General features: G+C 54.4%; 8 protein-coding genes and 1 non-coding gene across 9 annotated transcripts; 5 read left to right on the top strand and 4 right to left on the bottom strand.

The window, feature by feature from the left end:
* Positions 1-679: 679 nt before the first annotated feature.
* On the top strand, positions 680-4247 carry NCU01509 (hypothetical protein). The gene has a single exon (XM_951865.3). The coding sequence runs from the start codon at positions 1703-1705 to the stop codon at positions 3806-3808; it is 2106 nt and encodes a 701-aa protein (XP_956958.2). The 5' UTR covers positions 680-1702; the 3' UTR covers positions 3809-4247.
* Positions 4248-4862: 615 nt separating this feature from the next.
* On the top strand, positions 4863-10345 carry NCU01510 (meiotically up-regulated 190 protein). Its single transcript, XM_951866.3, has 3 exons — positions 4863-6103; positions 6177-9616; positions 9686-10345. The coding sequence occupies exons 1-3, from the start codon at positions 5813-5815 to the stop codon at positions 9798-9800; spliced, it is 3846 nt and encodes a 1281-aa protein (XP_956959.1). The 5' UTR covers positions 4863-5812; the 3' UTR covers positions 9801-10345.
* Positions 10346-10400: 55 nt separating this feature from the next.
* Positions 10401-12015, top strand: NCU01511 (urease accessory protein ureG). The gene is made up of 2 exons (XM_951867.2): positions 10401-10859; positions 10968-12015. The coding sequence occupies exons 1-2, from the start codon at positions 10642-10644 to the stop codon at positions 11620-11622; spliced, it is 873 nt and encodes a 290-aa protein (XP_956960.1). The 5' UTR covers positions 10401-10641; the 3' UTR covers positions 11623-12015.
* Positions 11553-13790, bottom strand: NCU01512 (phenylalanyl-tRNA synthetase). The gene is made up of 2 exons (XM_951868.2): positions 13420-13790; positions 11553-13344 (listed from the first exon to the last, which is right to left on the bottom strand). The coding sequence occupies exons 1-2, from the start codon at positions 13592-13594 to the stop codon at positions 11966-11968; spliced, it is 1554 nt and encodes a 517-aa protein (XP_956961.1). The 5' UTR covers positions 13595-13790; the 3' UTR covers positions 11553-11965.
* A 228-nt stretch (positions 13791-14018) lies between these two features.
* On the top strand, positions 14019-16251 carry NCU01514 (mitochondrial dicarboxylate carrier). The gene is made up of 3 exons (XM_951870.3): positions 14019-14759; positions 14853-15558; positions 15723-16251. Exons 1-3 carry the CDS (start codon positions 14504-14506, stop codon positions 15796-15798), a joined length of 1038 nt encoding a protein of 345 aa, XP_956963.2. The 5' UTR covers positions 14019-14503; the 3' UTR covers positions 15799-16251.
* On the bottom strand, positions 16233-18361 carry NCU01515 (DNA-directed RNA polymerase II polypeptide). The gene is made up of 3 exons (XM_951871.2): positions 18056-18361; positions 17417-17982; positions 16233-17336 (listed from the first exon to the last, which is right to left on the bottom strand). Exons 1-3 carry the CDS (start codon positions 18119-18121, stop codon positions 16955-16957), a joined length of 1014 nt encoding a protein of 337 aa, XP_956964.1. The 5' UTR covers positions 18122-18361; the 3' UTR covers positions 16233-16954.
* Positions 18362-18775: 414 nt separating this feature from the next.
* Positions 18776-20351, top strand: NCU01516 (mitochondrial co-chaperone GrpE). The gene is made up of 2 exons (XM_951872.3): positions 18776-19200; positions 19280-20351. The coding sequence occupies exons 1-2, from the start codon at positions 18928-18930 to the stop codon at positions 19721-19723; spliced, it is 717 nt and encodes a 238-aa protein (XP_956965.1). The 5' UTR covers positions 18776-18927; the 3' UTR covers positions 19724-20351.
* Positions 20352-20450: 99 nt separating this feature from the next.
* Positions 20451-20522, bottom strand: NCU15273. Its single transcript has one exon. It is a non-coding gene; the product is annotated as a tRNA-Arg (tRNA).
* A 150-nt stretch (positions 20523-20672) lies between these two features.
* gla-1 (glucoamylase precursor) lies at positions 20673-24045 on the bottom strand. Its single transcript, XM_951873.3, has 2 exons — positions 22808-24045; positions 20673-22745 (listed from the first exon to the last, which is right to left on the bottom strand). Exons 1-2 carry the CDS (start codon positions 23160-23162, stop codon positions 21109-21111), a joined length of 1992 nt encoding a protein of 663 aa, XP_956966.2. The 5' UTR covers positions 23163-24045; the 3' UTR covers positions 20673-21108.
* Between the last annotated feature and the right edge of the window lie 131 nt (positions 24046-24176).

The raw sequence follows: 24176 nt of genomic DNA, 5'->3' as shown, positions 1-24176 counted from the left end.
AGTCTAGGAGAAGATGAGCGTTTATAAAGTCGACTCGTGAGGAGAAGAATTGGATGGCAAAAGACGATTGATTCATCCACACATGCAGCGTTCAGCGGGAAACATGGCATTCCACTGTTGTGTGTGTGTGTGTCTCTCTCTGAAGCTGTTTTTGACGGCGACGGCGGCGAGAACCGTTCGAGTGAGGATCGATCCCTGGGGGAAGGAGTCTCAGCTTGCGGCGCCTATCAGTTCGAAGATCCAACCGATAAACAGGAAAACTGATGGGACTTGAGGTGTCCAAGATGGGCCGCCCGCCCATCCTCCAAGCCACCTCCCGAATTCGGCCAAGTGCGGTTTCTATGTATAAAATAAGAATTAGACGCGATGTGACTTGTACCCGCATAGCGTCCGCATCCTAGAATCTGTGGCTACTATTGGTCAGTGTGGGCGCTTGCGCCTGCACCATACACACAAGGCATCGACAGGGGAGCCGGGGGTGGGTTCAGTTGGTGATGGACTGTGGTGGTGGACAGTTCATGGACGGCGGCGTGGTGATGAAGAGAGGGCCAAAATCCAACCAACCAACCAACCACAGACCTTTGTCCGTCTGCGTTCACAGTGGTGTCACCATCCTTTGCGTTCCCTTGTTCTGTTCTTTTTTTTCTTCTTTTTTTTTTTTTTTTTTCTTTTCTTCCCCATATCCTTGTCGTCGTCACCGAGGAACATTGGAATAGAGGGGAAATGGAAGGGATTGTACGCCCAGCTGGAAGTACTGAGGAGGGAGGGGGGGCCGAGGGGCTTTTCTTATGAGTTGTGAGCTTGTCATACATCACACACGACTGGATCGATCCAGACAAACAGGAATGAACCGGTTGGGTGTTGCCGGTTACTGTGCGATTTCGGTTTCATCAGCTCCTCCTAGACTTCCCGTCGGGGAATGCATGTGGATAGTAGGATGGCCTCGAGGACGGGGGCATGGATGACGGACCGCGCGGCGACGGGGCTTCGAGGAGTGTGTCCTCCGTCAGTTCAAAATGTTGTTGTTGTTGTTGTTGTTGTTGCTGGGCGGGTGTTGTGTGTGTGAGGAGGAGGAGGAGCATGGGAGGAGCATGGCTCATGGCGCTTCCACAACGCTTCCCCTCCTCAGACCCTCCCTCTCTCCCATATTTTCATACCACACTACAACCTAGACTAGTGTACAGTATCTTTCACCAACCTAACTAACTCATCTACCACCAACTGGCAACGACTGGTCTTCCGTCCGTCAATAGTTGCCCTTCCTGATCCGCCAGCCCTCCCGCCCACCCTACTTGCCGCCGTCGCCACCAGCACGCACCCGTACCACATAGTGACACTACTATCCGGCACACGTAAAAGGATCTGCTGCTCGTTGGGCCCATCATGTCACATCATTTACTATACTACTACCGTTCTATATAGCCGCCCGTGTCCCCCCCTCGGCATCCCCCCTTCCCCTACGCACGTTTTTTATTATTCTTCTCTGTTGTTTTTCGCTTTACCGGTTCTAGATTCCTCAGAGGGTCTCCAGCCTGCCAGTTGCTCAGTTGGTGGGCTTTGACGACTCTGTGGAATTTGGTTTGCCTCTCTCTCGAAGGAAGTACATACTTCCATTGCAAACGGTTATAAACAACAAGGGTTGAGAGAAGCAAGCACGGGAACCGGAACAAACCGAGTGAGAAACCAACCCGACATTCTGGAAATGTCGACTCATCAATCCCAGCCCAGCAGCCCACCCAAGAGGCCAAGGCTTTCCCTTCAGATCAAGACCTTTAATGGTTCGAGTGTCAGGACATCCAGGACGCTGGCCGCCGCCGTGGATGTCAAGTCTCCTACAGCCTTCAACACGCTGTCGAATGTCTACGCCACCGCTGTGGATAGGTCGACGCCAATCCAGGAGCATGCCCCGGCAACAGCGCTATCAGGGGGGAAGCCGATGCTGCGCCTCCAAACCCAGGAGGCTGGCCAAAATGGCGGAGCAGCAGTATCCAAGGACCGTCGTCTACAAACGCCTTATTTGGGCCCATATCTCGACACTCCTCTGACGGCGCAACCAATGTCACCTGCCATTGCAACAGCACAAAGCCAGATGATCTTCCCTAGTGCCATGACGGCGACACCACCATTATCCGCCCAGCCGCAAGAACAGAACGGCCCTCGCGTGTTCACCTTTGATTCCAGCAACAACACAAACAACAACTACAGCATGGCACAGCCGTCACTTAGCATCAATACTACCTCCACCTCACAGGCATCAGAGATGGCTTCTTGCTCAGAAACGCCCAGGAGGCGAACCACCTTCCCATCCAACGTCAAGCTCCCCTACACCCACCCGCGTTCCCTCCGCAGCATCCTTCGCAACAGCCCTCTCGCACCTTTAACCTGCCAATCCCCCAACTCATCTAGACGGCAGTCGCTCCGGCTCCAGGAAAAGGCCGCTCGGCGGGTGGCCTACCACAGCCCGCTGTGCGAGACTATTACCACGAGCAAGTACACCAAGTCGCACGTGGACCTGCTAGCCGAAGACTCCGGGACGCCCACCACGCCCACGGGGGCTAGGTCCATCTCATCATCCTCATCTTCATCATCATGCTCCTCCTCGTCAGAGGGCGAGGAGCTGCTAGACCAAACCATGGCCTACACCGGCGGCAACGAGACCCGCGACGGGGGCCAGACTCCGGGACCCTATGAGGAGATGCGCAGGCGCATGGCGGGCATGCACGCGTCGACGCCCATCTCGCTTTCGCCGACGAGCGGGGGGATACGCAAGAACCGCGGCTTGCAAGGAAAGAAAAGGGAGAAGAAGCGGAGGTGGGTGTGGACGATTGGGAAGGATGCCGAGGACGCGGAGCTGGAGGAGTGCGGGAGTCCGGTGGTGCCGTGGACGGCAAGGCCGGAGCTATCGAACGCGGTAGCTGCTGCTGCTGCTGCTGCTGCTGCTGCTGAAAGAAAGGAGGCCATGGTGGGCGTGCCGGTGTTGGCGGTGCCTGTGCCGCCAAGCAGGGCGAGGACGAGGGCGCAGACGCAGGCGCAGTCGGTGCAGACTGTTGTTACTGGGAACAAGGCGGCAGCTGTGGCTGCGGCTGTGGCATTGCAAATACCCCAGTTGCCGGTGCCGGGGCCGACTACTAGCAGCGGGAGAAGGCTAAGGCCGGCTTTGAGTTTGCCTCCTTCTTCCATGTCGACTTTGCCTGTTCCTGGGCCTGTTGTGCCTGCAGTGTCTACGCCCGTGGCTGCTGCTGCTGCTCCAGCACTGCCCTTGGTGCAACAGCAAACACAAACACAACAATCACCACCACCACCATCACCCCCCCAGAAACATCAGCAACCCGAGCCCCATCAGCAGCAGCAGTCGTCCCGCGCCACACTCACCCCTGAACCCACCCTTCCTCACATTGAACCCCACACCCCCAGCATGGAATCCGTCACCAGCATGACGAGCATCATGTCCCAAGCCGAGTCTATGCTATCCGAGGACTCTGTATTCGACACCTCGTCCGTGTACAACGGGGACGTGGAGATGTCGGATGCGAGCAGTGTTGGCTATGATGATGACCCTGCTGGTGATAACGAGTCTACGTTTGGTGGTGGTGGTGCGGATGGGGAAGAACAACATGGGGGCAATAACCACAACAACAGCGTCTACAAGAAGTACTTGAAAGTAAATGGTGGTGGTAAGCGAGGAGGAGCAAGTGTGGATCAGCCATGCCACTCGTCGGATATGGATACGGATATGGATATGGATACGCCTACGGTTGGGGGAAGGCCGGGGTATGCGGTGGAGAGGTTGGGGTTGGGGATTTGTTAGTTAGCTACCTATGTAGCGTGGTTAGATAGATGGGAAAGAGCATAAGATGGATACTGGGTTATGGGAGGTTTAGCTACTGCTTACTTGGTTGTTGTCATGTTTTTGGGTTTAGGTGTAAAAGGGGTCTGGAAAGGGAATGGTTTTGATATGGTTATGGGTATGGTTATGGATATGAACATGAACGTGATGATGGATGGATGGATGGATGGATGGAAATGAACTCCTTTTGGGAATATGAAGGCGTAAATCAACAGAGCATTTTCACATACATTCGTTGTACAAGCACCACCTCTATTTCTTTATCAATCATGCCGTGATTCCTCATCTTCCCATCATTGTCTGTACGTACCCTCTGGATAGCAGAGGACGCAGGTTTGGCTGACGATGCTATCTACTGTGTATCAGCACCTTTGGTCTCTAATCCATCTATATTTCCACGTTGTATTGGATGTTGACATGCAAAGAAATGATTTAATTGCTAGTAACCGGCGCCCCCCATTTCTTACACCACTTGGTAGTGTACTTGGTCGAACTTTTAAACATGTAGGACAGGCCAATCACAACCTCAACACCAGCACACACACCAATGAACAAGCCGTGTATGTTTGATTTACACAGTCTTTCCCTGTCGTCCTTTCTTTTGTTTTGAAGCACGCCATCCAATCTTGTTGTATCCACAAATAACTTTCTCGGTACCTCTACACTACTTAAACACTGCAGGTTGCCAACGTCATCCCGCAAAGGTCCAGACCAACACCTTGAGACAACACAAGGCCGAGAACGAGAGAGAATGTGGAACTAGTGTAGACGGCGGGGCGGGGACGAAACGGAGTGAACCGATGTTGTGCAGTGGGAGGGGAGTGCGGTGGTTGTGGTGGGTGGGTGCTGCTTGCATTTGTTCCAAGCCCGCTGTAGCTTGGCAGTCGACAAGCATTACGCACACAATTGTTTGACGGGAAGTACTATGTAGCTGTGGTAATGACGTCATACCTACCCAGCTCTACTTGTACATCTTCCCACATCACAACATCACAACCTCTTCCATCTGACCGCACGCAAACAACCACAATGAATTTTGAATTGTTCGCCAATTGAACGGTCATGTACACATGGCAGAGTTTCTGATGGATTTCTCGGTTGGGTGGTAATTGGGTTTCATACCAAGACTCCCAAGTCTTTGGGAAAAGGTGAGGAATCTCAAACAGAGATGATGACAGTCAAGCGATCTGGCATCTGGTTTTGTCTTTGATGACGGCGATCGGATCGACTTCATAGGTATGTCCATGTTCCTCTTCTTGCTTTTTTTCCCGTTAGACCGGGGCTTGGCTGGGGCAGTGTAAGTAGTGTACACTACAGTCTCCTAAGGGAGCTGGGTAAGTATCAGAGGAGGGGGGAATTCTCGACTTGATACTGTACAACCCTCTTTGTAGTACACTACTGTGTAGGTACTGCATCTGTCCAAGTGGATTGACGGGAAGCTCCTCTCTCAGCTCTCACACATCCACTCATGAATGAGATCTTGCCATTCCCGTTGGTTCATCCCATGTCTCTGATTCCTGCCTGCTTGCTTTTCCACAACCTCCACTTGATAGGGTAGAGAACTACTGCAGCTACCATGGCCCTGATGCGCCCCCTACGTAACACCCTTACCACTTGTGGGGAGCTACAGGATGATAAGCTAGCTATGTATAAACTGGATTCACACTTTCCCATCCGTCTTCGTCTCAATGAATGTTTGACGTCCCCTCGTTTCCAGTACCACAAGTGCCGGGCAGTCCCATCCACGTCTTTTTTCTTTTTTTTCTTTCGTCTTCGATACTCCGCTGCATTCCTACTCCATCTACATCACCACCACCTTAGTTCTCTTCCTTTTTAAGACCTGGAGGGGGTATATCAACTACTGCCCTCGAGTTAATACCAACCAGCAAATATTTTCTTCATGTCAAACCACCATCCAAAGGACATTAGTACATTGTGAGCTTGTTAGAAGGACAGCAGGAAGACATGGACGTCCCGGAATCGCGGCATTACCCCGGGGGTCAGCCCTACTCGGGCACCAACCGCATCCCCAACATTAAGCAGTTTGTCGAAAGTCTTGATAAGGACAAGAAGGAACGCGATGCCAAAGTCGAAGCCGATCTGCGCCGGAATCACCAAAACGGCGAGGCTCGGGCCCATGTCCCAACCCAAAAACCCGGCAAGAACCGCCGTACTGTCAAGGACCCAGTAACCGGAAAGGATGTCGAGATTGATGATATCGATAGCACGCACATGAAGACGGCCAAGGATCCACAGGTGTGTCGGTCTATACTCACTTACATGACGCATGATGATAAGAAGCCCAAACTAACCAGCGTCCCCCTTACAGCTGACCGTCCCCAACGCAAACCTCGGAAAGGAAACCACCGTCCAGACCAAAGCCTCCCAGTCCGGCGAGGAATACCGCGAAGCCCAAGATGTTACCGCGCCTCCTGATCCCATCGCCAATGGCTCCACCAGCGACGTGCCCATCCACGGCGAAAAGACCAACGTGCTCTTCCACCCTACCCCTTCCATCACCTTCGAGCCCATGTTCGAGTCCATCGAGGCCCGCGCCAACGTCCTCTGCGCATTCGTCTTCATCGGCATTGTCTTTATTGGAAAGGTGCTGGGCGGCAGTCTCTGGGGTTTGTTCCCCCTGGGCATGTGCGTTGCCAGCGGCGTCTTCTTGTGGGCCAAGGACCTGATCCGTCAGGGGCGGGACATGGAATGGTCGAGCGAGCAGAAGCGTGGCGAGACCGCCGTGGTCAACCTGATTCCGGAAAGCGTCGAGTGGTTGAACACTGCCGTTGGCCTGATCTGGGGCCTCATCAACCCGGAAATGTTTTCGGCTGTTGCCGACACCCTTGAGGATATCATGCAGGCCAGTGTTCCCGGAGTGATTGAGAACGTCAAGGTCAACGACATCAACCAGGGCAGCAACCCGCTCCGCATTCTCAGCTTGAGAGCCTTGCCCGACAGCCACGTTAAGGACATGAAGGCTGAGATTCGCAAGGAGGACGAGAAGAACAAGGACCCCCAGGAGCTGGCGGCTGAGGAAGAGGGTGGTGACTTTTACAATCTCGAAGCCACTGTTGCTTACCATTCTCTGCCTTCTTCCGGAGATGTCTCTTCCAAGGCTAAGAACATGGGCATGCAACTGGTCTTCTACCTCGGTCTCAAGGGCTTCTTTGGGGTTCCCTTCCCCGTCTGGGTCGAGCTCAATGGCCTTGTCGCCACTTGCAGACTCAGAATTGCCATGGCTCCCGACCCGCCCTTCATCAAGACGCTCAGCTTCACTCTTATGGGCCTGCCCAAGGTTGAAGCCAGCTGTGTTCCCCTCATGCAAAAGGGAGCCAATATTCTTAACCTGCCTCTCATCTCCAACTTTGTCAATTGGGCCATTGCGACTGCCGCTGGCATGTACGTTGCGCCCAAGTCCATGACTTTGGACATTGGAAAGATGCTTCAGGGAGACTCTATCAAGAAGGAGACCCAGGCCCTTGGTGTCCTCTTCATTCGCATTCACAAGGCCACTGGCTTGAGCAAGCAAGACCGTCGCGGAAGCGAGGGTGGCGGTTCTGACCCTTACATTTGCGTCTCCTACTCCAAGTTCGGCAAGCCGCAATACTGCACTCGCGTCATCCAGGACGACCTCAACCCCGTCTTCTCCGAGACTTGCGCCTTGCTCGTCACCCCCGATATCATTAAGGCTGATGAGCAGCTTTCGCTCGAGCTCTGGGACAGCGACCGCAGCTCCGCCGATGATGTCGTCGGAAAGGTTGAGCTCAGCATCCAGAAGTTGATCCAGCATCCCGGCCAGATGTTCCCCCAGACTTCCAAGCTCAGAGGTGTCAAGGCTGGCAGCTCCATGCCCGGCGAGCTTCACTGGGAGGTTGGCTTCTTTGGCAAGACCCAGTTCAGAAAGGCTCTCAGGACGGATGGCAAGGACCACAAGCTGCCCCAGGAACTCCGCGACAAGCCTGAGCTTCAGGATGACAAGGGCACTCTTGAGAGCAAGGAGGAAGATGCTGTTGTTCATACTCCTCCCGACCCGTTGTGGCCTAGCGGTGTTCTGAGTATCATTGTCCACCAGATTGTCAACCTTGAGCTTGAGAACGTCAAGGGATCCGAGGGTAAGAGGAAGGGCAAGGAGTACGAGCCCGCCAGGCCCGAGGCTGGTGAGCTAAAGGAAGAGTCGGGCGGTAAGCTGCCCAGCTCGTACTGCACCATCCTCATCAACGACGAGCTCGTCTACAAGACCCGTACCAAGGTCGTCTCCTCCAAGCCCATCTTCGAAGCCGGTACCGAACGCTTTGTCCGCGACTGGCGCTCGTCCATCGTGACCGTGACCGTTCGCGACTCGCGCAACCGCCAGCACGACCCCATAATCGGCGTCGTCCCACTCAAGCTCTCGGACGTGTTCCATACCGCCAGTCAGAGCACGCGCTGGTACCCGCTCGACGGCGGCATCGGCTTCGGCCGCATCCGCATATCACTCCTCTTCCGCTCTGTCGAGCTCAAGCTCCCTCCTCCCCAGCTCGGCTTCGGCGAGATCGGCACCTTCGAGTTCACCTCGGACAACATCACCACCTCGGGCTTCGCGCCCACGGACAAGATGAAGATCAAGCTGCGCACCGGTGGTTCGTCGGCCAAGGTTCCCAGCGACGTCTGTTCCTACACGCCCGACGGGCAACAGTCTGGCATCACGTGGGACATTTCAGGCGACGCCGCCCGCAACAAGCACTCCAAGAAGATTCGCCTGCCCGTGCGCTACCGGTACCGCTCGCCCGTGTTCTTTGAGTTCCACCGCTCCGGCAAGCGCAACACGGACATGTTTGCTGCCTTTTGGCTGCAGGACCTAGTGGACAACGAAGAAAAGGACTTTGACATTCCCATCTGGCGCTGCAACAACGGCATGCGGCTGTCGCAGAATTACATTACCGAGGAGAACTATAGGTCTGTTCCCGACATACAGATCGAGGAGCTGGGCCGCCTCAGGTTCAGGGGCCAGTTTAAGCCCGGAACGGATCGCGACCATCTCAAGTTCGTTAGCGATAATGATTCGCGGGAGACGATTGAGACGTGGGAGGCGTGCTTCGCTGAGGGCGTCAGAGCTGAGCACGTCGAGAGCGAGGTGCCCCCCATCGTGCAGAGACTGCATGAGGAGAGCCTAACGGAGGGCAGGGATGTGTTGAAGACGGCGAGGGAGGAGGATAAGAGAAAGTGGCTGGCCAAGGACGGGACGGATTGGACCGGGGCGTTTGGGCAGGATCCTGAGGAGCTGTTGGCGGAGCACAAGGGGAGGAGGAAGGTCAGGACGGCGAGTGGAGGGAGTCACAGTAGTCAAGGGAAGAGCACGGAGTATGAGGAGAGCAGTGATGAGGAGTCTCACGATAGCCAGAGCCATGCAAATGGCGATGCCGGCATCATTGGCGGCGGAGGGTCAGCGGTCGATGGCGACGATTCAACCCCGGACTTGGGTATTGCTGATGGGGAAAACGCGCGGCCGATGAACGATAATGCGGGGGGAGAGGATGCTAATGGCGGGATGAACTCGGGCTTGAATGCTGGTAACGGTTCGGCTGGTGAACATCCCAACGCCAACGCCAACGGGTCGGCGGCGTCCATGGTGGGGAGACAGTCGATGGATACCCAGGCGACTACCTCAGCCGGACGGTCGATCAAGTCGGCTTCGGGGTCGAGCAGCAAGAATCCCATCAAGCAGTATAAGGAGTATAGGAGCCGCAGTCGGGATTTGCATCGTCAGCATAGGGGGCTGATGCAATGGTAAGTTTCTCTTTTTCGTCCCTCCCTTTGACTGATGTTTCAAGCGTACTAATGGGATACTTGGAACAGGAAACCATTGCGCAACGTCCAATTCGCCAAGGACGAGGCCCTATTCGCCGCTCGCAGGCTCAAGAAGGTTGGAAGCCTGAGTGGGCGGACGCCGGATGTTGAAACGGAGGTTTAAAACAGTCGTGAAGCTAATACGGGATTCCCTTTTTCGTGTTTGTACCTTGGATAGGTCGCCGGCGGTGGAAGGTTATCATTCTTTTCGTCTATAAATACCATTCTTCTTCCAAACGCATTAATGTTAGGAACATGGACGGGTCTAAGGTTTGGAAGGAAGGAGAGAGTCTTGCTATGCTTGAGTCTGAATTCATTGATGGGTCATGATCAACATGGCAATTTGTTACGAGTAACTTTTTTCTCTTCTTTCTTTCTTTCTTCCTTCTTTCTTTTTTCGCACGCGTTTTGATGAAGGCTTCTTTCTAGCGGTATGTTGTTGAAAAGTCTCGAGAAAACATGTACGTTGCGAAGTGCTAATTAGATACCTCTTGCCATTTCAAGCTGGTGTACATGATCTTGTTTCTGTATGTCGAGTGTTCTCATGATGTGCCGAGAAGGGGAAAAAAGGGGAGAAAGTAAACAAACGGACTATGAACATCCCCACCGTATTCGGCCGGTACCGCTGTCAAATAGGAAGCTATAGTGGATCCCTATTATCAGTTACAGTGACTAAGCTACCCCTCCCCTCCTTGATGTCACTCGAATGTTATCGCCGGCGTCAATCGCTTGGGCCCCTCCCCACCTTATCTCGATATCATTGCTGTTAGGTGAGAAACATCTCGGCGCATGAGACCGGGTCTTGGTACATTGTGTGACTCGTCTTTCTTCCTCTCTTTCTATCTATCTTGAACGTGCTCTTTCTTTCATCTTTAGCTTCTTCTTGTACAATTGTCCTGCACATACCCGGAACTAGAGAGTTACTAGTAGCACGAACAAGAGCAAGCAAGCAAGCAATCATCCAGATGTCGCACACGCACTCTCACGACCACGGCGACGGCGGCCACCACCACCACCCCCACAGCCATTCTCACGACTTCAACTCCCAGAGCGGCTTCAACGCCCAGGAGCACGGCCACAGCCACGAGATCCTCGATGGACCAGGCAGCTTCTTGGGCCGCGAGATGCCCATTGTCGAAGGCAGGAACTGGGACGAGAGAGCTTTCACCATTGGTATTGGCGGGTATGTGTTACATAACATATCTCTTTTTTTTTTTTTTTTTTTTTCTACATCTCTTTTCCCCTTTCTCCGTAAGTATGCTGATATATCCGTCGACCAAAAAAAATCCAGCCCCGTAGGCTCCGGCAAAACAGCCCTCATGCTCAACCTCTGCCTCGCCCTGCGCTACGAACACTCCCTCGCCGCCGTCACCAACGACATCTTCACGCGCGAAGACGCCGAGTTCCTCACCCGCCACAAGGCTTTGCCCCCGCAGCGCATCCGCGCCATCGAAACAGGCGGGTGCCCGCACGCCGCCGTGCGCGAGGACATTTCTGCCAACTTGGCTGCTCTCGAGGACCTGCAGGCTGAATTCGACACGGACCTGTTGCTCATCGAGTCGGGCGGCGATAACCTGGCGGCCAACTACAGTCGCGAGCTGGCGGATTATATCATCTATGTGATTGATGTGGCGGGAGGCGACAAAGTGCCCCGAAAGGGCGGGCCGGGCATCACGCAGAGTGATTTGTTGGTGGTCAACAAGACGGATTTGGCGGAGGCGGTGGGGGCGGACTTGGCGGTGATGGAGCGAGATGCGAGGAAGATGAGGGAAGGGGGACCGACGGTGTTTGCGCAGGTCAAGAAGGGCGTGGGCGTGGAGCATATTGCTGGGTTGATTTTGAGTGCGTGGAGGGCCAGTGGGGCGGAGGAGAACAGGAGGAGAAAAGGGGGGCCGAGACCTACTGATGGGTTGAAGGATTTGGAGAGGCTGGCTTCCCCTTCTTGAGGGTGGAAACGATGATGGTTTGATCTTGGGGAATGGTGTTGTAAGATTTAGTTGGTTTTGGGTGTTTGAATTAGGGTGTGGAAGCAGATGAAGCGTTTGGTGTGTGGGCTAGACGCTGATGCTAGGTATGATATGGTTGTGGGAGACTATCAAGAAGTTGGGGGGAAAAAAAGTCGTCCCTTTGTGGCAGTACGTTTTGGAAACCGTACATAACAAAAAAGAAATCTTCCGACAGGGGAGAGAAGAAGAAGCCATACATATATCATGGCCACGGTCTTCCACATGAAACACGTCAACTACACCTACCGTTATCATACACTCGATCGTCTCTGCTACGTCGTGTCTACCTAAGCTCAACACCAAGCTTCTCCACCAATCCTTGCCTTACCCGCTCATGGAAGTCGTTGGCCTCCTCGTTCGTCAGAGTCTTTTCCAAGCTCCTGTAGTTGATTCTATAGCACATGCTCTTCCTGCCCGTCTTGGGATGGGTGAACTGGTCCTTCAGCTGGACGTCTTCAACCACATCACCGGCCACTTCACGCACCACCTCCATCAGGTCATTTTCATGAAAGTCATGCACGTTGGCCACGGCAGTGTTTCCACCCGCCGCAGACGTTGACCGCAGCCAGAAGGACACATCCTTCCAGCAAGCCGGATACTTGGAGAAGGGGACGAAGCGCTTCAGCTTGTCAAGATTATCCTGCACGCCGGTGAACTGGCTCAGGAAACGCTCATCCTTGGACCAGAAAAGACGGATGTCGGGGATCTGGAACAACAGCATGGCGATGCGCTCAAGACCAATACCGAACGCCCAGCCGAGCTGTTGCGGCTGGTCCGCATTGATGAACAGTTCCTGCTTGCTGACACCGCAGCCCAGCACCTCAAGCCAGTCACCCTGGTAGTACACCTCCAATTCCCACGAAGGCGACGTAAAGGGGAAGTAGGCCTCAACCCAGCGGACACGCAGCGGCTCGTCGACGTAGTTGGGATCCTGACGAGCGGCGGCCTGCTTGGCGCGGGTGAAGATCTCGACGACCATGAGCTCGAGCGAGCGCTTGAGGTGGGCGGCGATGGCCTCGGCCTCCTCAGGGCTATGATGCTTGCTCTGCAGTGGGTTACGCTCCGGGTGGTGCGGCGGGTTGGGGTCCTCGACCTTGACGTCGTGCGTGGGCAGCTTGGCCAGGTCGGCGTAGATGGCGGCCACGACGTCGCCATTGGGCACTTTGGTGCGGTCCCACACGCGGGCTCCCTCCATCTGGTGGAAGACGGGGTAGTGGCTGCGGTCGACCTCGTCGCGGCGGTAGACGTCGGCGCTGATCAGGTAGCCGTCCGAGGCGCTGGCGCGGAAGAGCTCGGCCTCGTGGGCTGAAGTGTGCGTGCGCAGGAGCGTGGTCTCGTTGATGTAGTAGGTGTCGGAGCGGGCGCGGCCGACGTGGTCGGGCGGGAAACCGAGCGAGTCAAAGTTCTCGATGGTGCTGACGACAGGGTCGAACTCATTGTAGCGCTTGTAGGTGGCCGTGGAGAACTTGGACTCGATGATCTGGCGGGTGATGGCAACGGGGTGGTCTTTCTGGAGATGAAGCTTGCGGCCGGTGAGAGCGAGGACGGTCTGGGGGACGTTGTACCATTCGTCGGTGGTGTAGGTCTTGCCATTGACCTCGATCGTCGCCGGTCTCGAGCTGCTGAGGGTCGAAGGTGGGGGAGGGGAGCTAGCAGCACCACCTTTTGTGTTTTGCGTTGTTTAGAGTCCGAGTCTGGTTAGAGCTTCTGGAAGCCAAGTAGACATATTATGCTGACCTGCAGAGGAGGAATAAGATGCTACTCGGAGACAATGGCGGGGAGCTCTGGTCAAGCTCAGTCTGGCGCGTCCAGCTTGTGCGCTGAGTCGCCAAAGCGAAGCCGTGGCAGAGGCCGTCATCACACGAGGCACAGCCCGCACGACATTGGCCGCGAGAACGCGGGGTCCAGCCATTGTGCTATGTGTACCTAGGACAAGCAAGTTGAGTCGCGATCGCGATATCCAAAGTAGGTAAACAATTGGATCGGGTGTGGGTGTGGGTGTGAAGGGACCTTGCTGGCCACTCAGCCACGGGACAAGCACAAAAATTGGGTATGTACTATTGCCCAAAGCTCAAAATTCCCTCCCCTCCACCTACGCTGCGGCTACGATGCCCGGGCCGGAGATCTGCTAGTGTAGTGTACCTAGTGTGAAACTTATAGTGGGCCAATGGGGCTTCAGTCGTTCGACATAAGGCGCCAAGCGTGACGTCCTGCATGATGACATCGTGCTGCCCGGGGAACTTCCTTTTGTCCTCGCTCGAGCCTCGGTCACCAATTTTTCCACTTTCAGCAGCTTTTTCAGGGTCGTTGCTCGGTGTTCTAGGGGCCGAAGAGTAAAAAAACACAATCACACGCCCGCGGTGCTACGCCGATAACGGTCTAGACGATGGGGCCCGCTTCCCTTACACCATGGTATGTAGGATTTTCTTTCCGTCAGTCCCGCTCCCGTCCGTCTTTCACACCGTTGTGCCCACTTCTTGTTTCCATTCTTTCACGTTCATGTTCAGTAAAATACCTGTCGTCATCTCGTCTTGACTTTTTGCATCTCGGACGTTCGGCTGGGACCTGCTTTCTGTGTAAAATCAGACGAACACACCATACATCTGTCTACATATGCGAGATTGAGTACCTCGACCCTGCGTCCAAGTCTGCATGTTATCTTTGTCCATTGATATCAATTGATCTGGAATACCTCCGTAACCAATTGGTATTCTCTCGTCTCTACCAATTTTCACATCTGTTCCATAACAAGCCCCCTATACGAACAACGGACCCCTGATCGGCAAGAATCCTCGTGGGCTCTTCGTACATATAAACAACCATGCAGGCTGTCACCACTGGCCTTGAAGGGCCTTCATCTTCGCCTTCGGACTCCAAACAGACTGCGGCAGCGTCAGTTACGAAGCCAGCGGCGCAAGCAATCATGGACAAACAGACGATGACATCAGATAAGCCCGTAGTCGCGGCGACGACGACAAAGACCAAAAAGTCCAAGCAACAAACAATACACTATCCCTTCTGGTTCGGAGGAAGCGCCAGCAGCATGGCTGCCACTGTCACACATCCTCTCGATCTTGGTAAGTTTTGCCCATTACCTACCTAGAAGCGAATATGTCACATCTCCCACGAGCTGCCCAAGAAACACCACGGCTAACATCAATGTGAAACAGTCAAAGTCCGCCTCCAGATGCGCACCGGCGACGCCCCCAAAACCATGTCCGGCACCGTCCTCCACATCATCCGCCACAACGGCATCACCGGCCTCTACAACGGTCTCTCCGCCTCTCTCCTCCGCCAAATCACCTACTCGACCACGCGCTTCGGCATCTACGAAGAGCTCAAAACCCGCTTCACCACCAAAGACCACCCGGCCTCCTTCCCCGTGCTGATCGCCATGGCCACCGTCTCCGGCGTAGCCGGCGGTTTGGTGGGGAACGTAGCAGACGTGCTGAACGTGCGGATGCAGCACGACGCCGCTCTGCCCCCCGCGCAACGACGCAACTACGCGCACGCCATCGACGGCCTAGCGCGGATGACGCGCGAGGAAGGGTTCCGGAGCTGGTTTAGGGGTGTTTGGCCCAATAGTGCGAGGGCGGCCGCCATGACGGCCAGCCAGCTGGCTAGTTACGATGTGTTCAAGCGCATCTTGATTAGACATACGCCCTTGGAGGATAACCTGGCGACGCACTTTAGCGCCAGTTTCCTGGCGGGCGTGGCGGCGGCGACGGTGACGAGCCCGATTGATGTGGTCAAGACGCGGGTCATGAGCGCGAGCGGGAAAAGTAGTATCGGGCAGGTGTTGGGGAGCTTGTATGCCCAGGAAGGGGTGAGGTGGATGTTTAAGGGATGGGTGCCGAGTTTTTTGAGGTTGGGGCCGTAAGTTGATTCCCTCCTTTTTTTTTTTTTTTTTTTTTTTTTTTTTTTTTTTTTTTTTTTTTTTTTTTTTTTTTTTTCTCTTTTTTTCCTTTGCCTTTATGGATGTGGTCTTCCGCGAAAGTTTCATGGATATGATTGTGCTAACGAGGTATTGACGCGGACAGACAAACGATTTGCACCTTCATCTTCTTGGAGGGCCATCGGAAGATGTACAAGAAGGTCAAGGGCATTGAGGAATGAGTTGTCATTTGCTCCTCTTCCTGGCTACCTACCTTTTCTAATCTCTCTTTCTTTCTTCACCTTTCCTCCCATGTCCAGTCTTGGGAGTCTGCTTCTTAGACGGACTAGCAGCAGCAACAGCGGGTTTTCAAATGCATTTCAATCAAAAAGTTTGTGGGTGGGGACATAATGGCCGGATTTGTATAGAGGAAATCTGCATTTTAGAGGCCGAGTGGTGGTCTTTCTGTCAGGACCTAGATGGCGATACCTCATGTTTTCTTGTTCATAGGTTTCCTTTGTTAGATGTTCCCTCATCCGTCAGGCATTGAAGCGGCGGTAGGGCTGTCATTTCGATGGTGTTTTGGCTTTATGTAGTCTTACCCTGGGAGTTTGGTGTTTCCTGCAGAGTTGTGTAAAGCAAATAGACCAGAGCAGCAAGTGCTTACTAGACTCCAGCAACCGGCGAGAATGGCATCTTGATTTTTTATGAACCTCGCACTTTCGAACCGTTTATGAATGTTTTTTTTGGGTATTTTGGTCCCCTATGTAGTCGCCAGACCATGGTAACTATATTCACCTTTTGTCTATACCTCGCAATTGTGCGATAGATCATTTGCAGGGTGCCAATAACAGAGAGAGCTGTCCTCGTTCCGCTGCCTAGTATATGTGGTGTCTGGACGAGGGACGCTCAAATAAGATATGCTCTGGTTCCTCTCGCCCTGACTTGAATCCCTTCAGAATGCGCCTCTCTCCTCTCCCCTAATGTCAAGATCCAGCTCCCAAAGTTCCTTTTCCCAGTTTCCCCCAAAATTGACCTTGACGTGGCGGCTCGTGCCTAGCGCCAAAAGTCCGATATTTGGCCCTGATCCGTTCCGTGGGCCTCAGCCACAAAGTGTGGTTGAGTTACGGTCCCCGCAGTAAGAGACGGAGGCGCCACGATTACTAAGTAGATGCTGAGCTGGTGGTGATGGCGCGAGTGTGTGTATAGGAATGCGAATCTCAATCTTGTTTGAATGGTAAAAGTGTTGTGTTGTTAATCGAAGTGCGCAGCTCGAACTCGCGCCGCAAAGATACCGCAGATACCCAAAACCTCCCGGAAAAGACAGGCGCAATGACCTCGCAAGCCATCAGGAGGAGTAATTGACGTCGCAAATCGTAAACTGTAAGCATATGATGCTCAAGACCAAGGGTTTTGGCCGCCTCCGTAGGGAGTCGCTCCGTAGGGCGTGGTACCTCCCTGACCTCCCCAAGAGCTCTGGTTTCCTCCGTTTCCATATGGCGTAAACGATCCTTGGTCGTTCCAGTTGTCGCCACCTTCGTTGTAGCCTGGGCTGCGCGGTCCGTTGTATCCGTTCTCACCACCATCGCTTTCGGTAAGTTCGTGGATCAGACCAGCCAACTTCTGCTGGATGACCTTGATGCCTTCAGTGACAATAGCATCAGGGGGAATAGGACCGGCGGTTTCGACGTTGTAGTAGAAGCGTTGTGGTACGGCATCGTAATCGAACGGTTCGCCCTCCTGGGGAGGCTCCTCCCAGTCGGCGTACTCCGAAGGAGGCCTGGAGAGAAAAACAAAATGGTGAGACATCGGTCACATCAAAGGGAATTGGAAAAAGTGAAGATGATGGAATGTACTTACCACTCCTTCTTAGGATCCTGCTCATACCACAAGTCGAGGTGGTGCAGCTTGTTGTGAGGATCGTACTCGAAGCCGATGGCGGCACTTGGGGCCCATTTGGAATGCTCCTTTGCAATACCCTTCTTCGCGATGCATTGGAGCTTGATCTCCTGACCGTGACGAAGCTTGAGGATGAGGGGACCTTGGCCTTCAGGATCATTGATGATAGGCGAGCCGAGAACTTGGTTGACGCGATCGCCGACTGGAACAAGATCGCGGGCACAGACTTGCATGATGTCGTCGCCAGTGCACTTGGCGTGAAGGTTGAGGGTCACACTGCAATGCTCGCAGTATTCGTCGCAGTCGCAGTCCCTAGAATACAGAAGCTGCTCGATACCTTCGGCGTTGAGTGGAATCAGGCCCAGGCGGTGGGCAATGAATTCGTCGGCCAAAACGGAGCTGTTGGCCTCGATCTCGACTAGATCGATGGCAATCGTGGGAATCTCGGCAAGCATGACGCGACGAAGGGAGTTGGCGAAGCTGAGCTCGGTGTTGGAGAGCTCAAACTTGACTCGGGTGTTGTCCGCCTAGAATGATGGTTTAGAACGATGAACGAGCAGCTGAGCGCAATTGCTGTGAGCAAGAGCACACAGAACATACTTGTGAGATCTTGACGACCGGTCCCAGGGACTCGGCGTCGTCCATCACCATCGGATCGTAATCCATCTTTGCGTGTTGACCGGCGGTCGGTCAGTTGTTCTCGCTACAGTCGGCAGTTCTCGATGGTACGTTTTGTGGTGTATGATAAAATTTGGATGCGGGGGGAGAAACGGTTCAGGAAGTTGTGGTTCGAGGCAGGGTGAGTTGCGGTTGAGGTGGCCTTTGTTGAGGGCCGGTTGATGCGAAATGCAAGTTGCGGACTGATTTCGGTTTCCGGCGCGTTGACGGGTCGAGGTTCGGAGGCGCCACCACCTATGGTAGGACTGAGTGCGGCCAGTCGCCAATCTTGCCTCTGGCTGAGGCCGCAGCGGGCAGACAAAGTGACCAGGATTAAGCTGGCCTTATCTTCACATGACCTGGCGTTGGCTAACTCCACGGCGTGTCTTTAACAGAGTAGGTAGGAGCAGCCAGGTCCATCTCGACTCCCCCGCACAAAAGAGCCCCGCCAGGCACACCCGGGGCGCTGAGGTGTCGAAGCTCCAATTGTCGATTTGAGCAAAACTCGATGGTCCGGCAGGCAATTCGTCGATTTTGGGCGGTCCGTTCATGACCCGCTTTTCGGTTCGCTCCCGCCCAGCCGGCCGACAGGATTGATGCAGCAGCAGCACCCACCCTCCCACCATCCCACTGTGGGAGACACTGCGAAGGCCCCTGTTGGCCGCCCAACCCGCCGCCCGTCCATGCCGTCTCCGTCCCGTGCTAGCGCAGCTGTCTCAAAATTTCTGAGAAAGTGCCTCTCTCAACACGCGACGCTTCCCTGTCTCTGACATCGCCACATCTCACCACCCGTCACATCCAGATACCCAGCCAACATGCTACGAACAGCCCTCACCCGCTCTTCCAGAGCCCTCTGCTCCGGCGCCCGCGTTGCCGCCCAGCGCCCTATTGCTTCCCAGATCTTCCAGATGCAAGCTGCCCGGACAGCTGCTCCCCAGCTGCGCTCCGCCGCCCGGTGGTACAGCGCCGAGGCTGAGGGTGAGAAGAAGGCCGACGAGGGCGCCGAGCAGAAGGAGGGTGAGACCGATGAAGTTGCTGCCCTCAAGAAGCAGCTCGAGGCCAAGGACGCCGAGGCCCGCGAGTGGAAGGTTGGTTCTTGAGCTTCAAAGCATATGCACATACAGCCATGATGGACAAGTCACTTACACGGGATGCCCCTCTCTACAGGACAAGTGCCTTCGCACCGTCGCCGACTTCCGCAACCTCCAGGAGCGCACCGCCCGCGACGTCAAGCAGGCCAAGGACTTTGCCATTCAAAAGTTCGCCAAGGACCTCGTTGAAAGCGTCGACAACTTCGAGCGCGCCTTGAGCGTGGTTCCTCAGGACAAGCTCAAGTCGGAGGAGCAGTCTGAGCACCTCAAGGACCTCGTCAACCTCTACGAGGGTCTCAAGATGACCGAGAGCATCCTCCTTTCGACCCTCAAGAAGCACGGTCTTGAGCGCATCGAACCTGAGGGTGAGGTCTTCAACCCCAACGAGCACGAGGCCACCTTCATGGCGCCCATGCCCGACAAGGAGCACAACGTCGTCTTCCACGTCCAGCAGAAGGGCTTCAAGCTCAACGGCCGCGTCCTTCGCCCTGCCCAGGTCGGCGTCGTCAAGAACAAATAAATGTCTCTTTCTGTTTCATCCAACAACCGGAAAAGGGCTACGGAGAGATTCTTGGCATGGGCTTAGCGGGGCAGGGCTTAGCAGGGCAGGATACCCTGAGATGTCATGTCATGACACGACATGAGAACAAGCCCCTGAAGAAAGGAATGTTCAATATATGGGGCTCAAGATATAGCCAGGGAAACCGAAAAAAGAAGATATAAAGAGGAAAAAGGGGCTCGACTGTAATAAGCCCCGTGTACAACATCCAACACAAAACGAATTGTATGCAACATATGCCCGCTTCCCCCGCGCGCAGGAACAAAAAACGGCGTTCACAGGTCTCTTTACAATCTCATGTATTATATAATGACCTCCTCTCTGGTTTTTAGGGTTTTGTTTTGACCAAGCATATATACCACGGCAACTAAAGCGTTGCTTGTGAAAGGGAATGGGCAAGCGGGCAAAAGGATATAAAAACGATTTTGGGCATACTTCAGATATACCGAACTACCTATTTACCAGGCATGCTACTGGCTACCTAACTCTTTCAAATTGTTGACTCCAACAACCAAGACATATCTTCCTTTCATCCCTTGCACTCGAGAACCATTGCACTGCACCAAAAGCAGTTCAGTACGTACCCGATCAGGGGTGTCTTGCACATGACTCAGTGAACTGTCGAAAAGCAGAGAGCCAAACGAAAAAAAAAAAGGAACTTTGGTACTCAAAGTACCAATTTGCAACTCGATCCACCCAGGGGTCGAACCTGGAACCTCCTGATTCGTAGTCAGACGCTCTGCCATTGAGCCAGCGGACCTTTGAAGCTTAACTCGTTGAAATTTTGTTGAGAAGCTTGTCATCATAATCCCAAACATGTTTCTTCTTCACTCCATTTCTGCACAATAAAACTTGTGTGTGTGTGGTTGATTGATTTGAATGTGTATTAAACTTGGCAAGGTACTGTATAACATTGAAACTTGTCAATTTTGATACAGAGAATATCTAACAAAAAGTTTGTGTGTGTGTGGACTTTGGCTAAAAATAGGTAGGTGTAAGAGACGGACAAGAAAAGAAAAGGGAGGAAGAAAAAAGGATACAAAACAATCTTCTAAAAAGGAAATCAAGATGCCCAGGTAGCTGATGCCCAGGTAGCTCATGTCGATGTGAGAGAATGAAGTCCTGTTGTTCCTTCTTTCTGTCTTTCTTCCCTTTCTTCCCATTCTTCCTCGGTTGATATGCAACCTTCCGTTTCCTAGCCCCCCTGCCCCCTTATGCATCTAACCAAAATCCCGGGCCTATTAATTTTACACTTTGTAATCACAAATTCCCGTTCCCGTTCCCGTTCCCGTTCTCTCATTTCCTTTTCCCAATCACTACTTACTACCTAGTACGAAGCAAGCGATTTACCTCCACGTATCATCAAGAGTCGCAGTAGAGGCGCAGTCCGTCCCAACAGCATAGCTGCGGTCAGGATCGTTCTCCCACTTGACGGACCCATCCGAGTTGACGACGACATACTTGTACTTGAACGAGGTGCCCTGGGGCAGCGCAATAGTGGTGGACCAGAGCGGGTTGCTGGAAGAGTACTGTTTGGCCGACAGGGTGACGCCGCTGGCGGGGGCCCAGTTGCCGAGCGCAGCGATGCTGCCGACGACCTTGACCGTCTGACCATAGCTGGTGGTGACCTTTTCGTTGAAAGTTACCAAAACCTCGTGGTCGGCGGCGCAGCCGGTCTGCGTGGGAGGGGTGACGGTGGTGCTGGCGGGCGTGAGGTTGGCGGGAAAGGAGGTGGCAGTCGCGGTGGCGTATGAACCGGCGACGGTGGAGGCGGAGCAGGAACCGGGCAGAGAGTTGGCGGACGCGGCGCCCCACGAGGGAGGGACGATGCCGGCGCGGCGGGCGGCGGCGGAAAGGAAGGAGGCGTACGACCAGGTCAGGTGGGTGGCGCTGAGGGGGGCGCCCGAATCCTTGTCGAACTGCTCGGCCAGGGAGCCGTCGGAGGGAGTGTACTGGGCAACGATGTCGACGAAGCCGTCGGCATAGGTGGTGACGGCGTTGATGATGGCGGTGTAGGTGGAGGAAGAGCTGGAGTAGGTGCCGGTGCTGACGGAGGGAACGAGGTCCTTGAAGAAGGCGAGGGAGGTGGAGGTGACAGTGATAGAACCCTGCTTCTTCCAGACGTAGACGGCGTCGTAGAGCTGCTCGGCGGCGGCGAGAGTAGCGAGGTACCACGGGTTACCGTTGTAGTAGACATCCTCAGCGTAGCGACCGACAGCGGCGGCCTTACCGGCAGTGCGACCGGAGTTGACACCCCAGAAGCGCATGGAGTCAACGACAACCTTGTGGTTGGCAAGAGCCCGGTCGCTGCAGGGCTGGAAGGTGTTGACATCGCAACCGGCAGCGGGGTCGAAGTTGTGGATGGAAGTCAAGACGGAGTTGATGTCCTTGCCGCTGCGGTAGTTGACAAAGTTGGAGATGATGTAGCCGCTGTTGGACCAGAAGCTCTGCTGGAAGCACAGAATTTGGGGGGCAATGGCATCGCAAGCGCTGCAAGAGCTGCCGACGGACTTGGCAAAAGCAGAACCCTCAACGAGAGCACGGTGGGAGGCGGCGATGGTGAAGAAAGAAGAGCTGTTAACCTCCTCCCAGAGATCGAAGCCAGTGTTGTTCCAGTACTGGGCAGTGTAGGCAAGGTCGTTCTTCACAATGGGCCAGATGATGCTCTTGGCCGTATCAGCATAACCGTTGCTGACGAGCCACTTGCCATAGCCGATGAGGGCAATGGCGCGAAGGGGAGGGCCATCCCTCTGGGGGCGGCCCCAGGCACCGGTGAACTGCTGGAGGTCGACCATGAACTTGGGCTCACCAAGACCGGCCCCGTTGGAGAGGGAACCGGACGGGTTGCTAACGCCCTGAAGCTTGGCCTGTGCAGCAGCATAAGCCTGAATGGTGTTCTGAAGAGTGGTGTTGTAGTCGTTGGTGAATTCGTCGACAATAAGCTTGGTGACAAGGGCGGCATCACGAGTCCAGGTATACCAGTCTATCGACACTGTGAGCTATGCTGCCATGAGAGATGAGACACACTGTGCAATTTCCACTTACAGTCAGGGCTCGACTTGGAAGGGGAGGCAACCACAACACCAGAGGCAGCACCGGAGGCTCTGCATCCAGAAGCACCGATGTTGCACAGAAGGTTCTTCTGCGCAATGGGAGTCTCGGTCTGGATATACGAGTCGACAGACCGCTTGATGATGTCGCTGTGCCTCTTTTCATGCAGAGGATCCGGCAGACCGAGCACGGCCTGGAAGGCGGCGCCCACGACGAGGAGCGAAGAGACGAGATGCATGGCGAAGTAGGTCAAGGGACTTGTCGAGAAGTCTGTTGCGTTGGAGACCAGGCTGGTGGTGAAATCATGGTTGCTGAGGAGGACTTGCTTGAGGTTATATATTGCGTCCATGTTGTCTTGTCCAGGATATTGATGGGCGACGATCTTGTCTTGCTCTCGCTTGGCGTTAACCCCCTTTGGAGGCTGAGGCCTGTATTCTGACGTTCGAGTTGCGGTCCGGCTGGTGAACCCTGGTCGTCTAAGTTCGGCAACCTCAGCTTCCACTTGCAAGGGCTTCGGAGGAGAGCCGGGGTGTCCGTTCGTGGACGAGGTTGCACTCGCGGGCGGGTTAGAGTCGTCGATGGGATGGGATGGGATGGGATGGGATGGGATGAGGCGGAAGCGTAGGCCGTGTATGTACCTAGGTGAATTATGGAAGGAGAAGAGTTGGAGAAAGGGCCGAGAGGACGGTCTTGAGTGCCATCCGGGCCATTACTGTAGGTGAGGCTCGGTCCTTTTGACTCTTTTGGATCTTCTGCTTTCTGGTCACTGGTCACGTCACGTCACGATCCTCTTCCTTTGTGGCGCGGCAGTCCCACTGCTCTATCTGCAGGAACGCTTGCTCGCACTGCGCTCTCGCTTGTCTCATTGGTATTCGACCAGTCCGAATCATTGGAGCAGAAAGAGGGGACATGATAAGCATCTTGAGTGAAAGAGAACGTGCGGTGTTATGGTTGGTCTATGGGGACTGAGAGCGGTATGCTCTACACTAAGCGGTACCAAACCAGGAGAGAGTCCTGAGCTGCTGACCTGGGCGAGTGGACAGTGTGGTTGGCCGAGACGGGATTGGCCGGGAATGGATCCAAGATGGAGAGAGCTTCAATCCGTTCGGCAATGACCTAATCTCGCCGCGGGCGTCGTTTACCGTCGCATCGAGAAATGAATGGTGGCTGCCATCGATGGGCAGGCGTCAGTGTCACTGCCGTCATGTCGGTGTGTTCATGGTGAAGGAAATGAGTGGATGGCGCATATTTAGGTCACTTTCGTTGACTTGCCTCAGCTTTCATGTGAAATCTGCACACGGCGCACTCCATGCAGCCTGGGATCTGGAATGGAAGCGGCGTTCGGGTGGGTACATACACAGTA

Source organism: Neurospora crassa, linkage group II, assembly GCF_000182925.2.
Source record: "Neurospora crassa OR74A linkage group II, whole genome shotgun sequence".
In the NCBI taxonomy this organism is placed as follows: Eukaryota; Fungi; Ascomycota; class Sordariomycetes; order Sordariales; family Sordariaceae; genus Neurospora; species Neurospora crassa.
The sequence above is the reverse complement of the archived record's forward strand: the minus strand, read 5'-3'. Positions and strand labels throughout refer to the sequence as shown.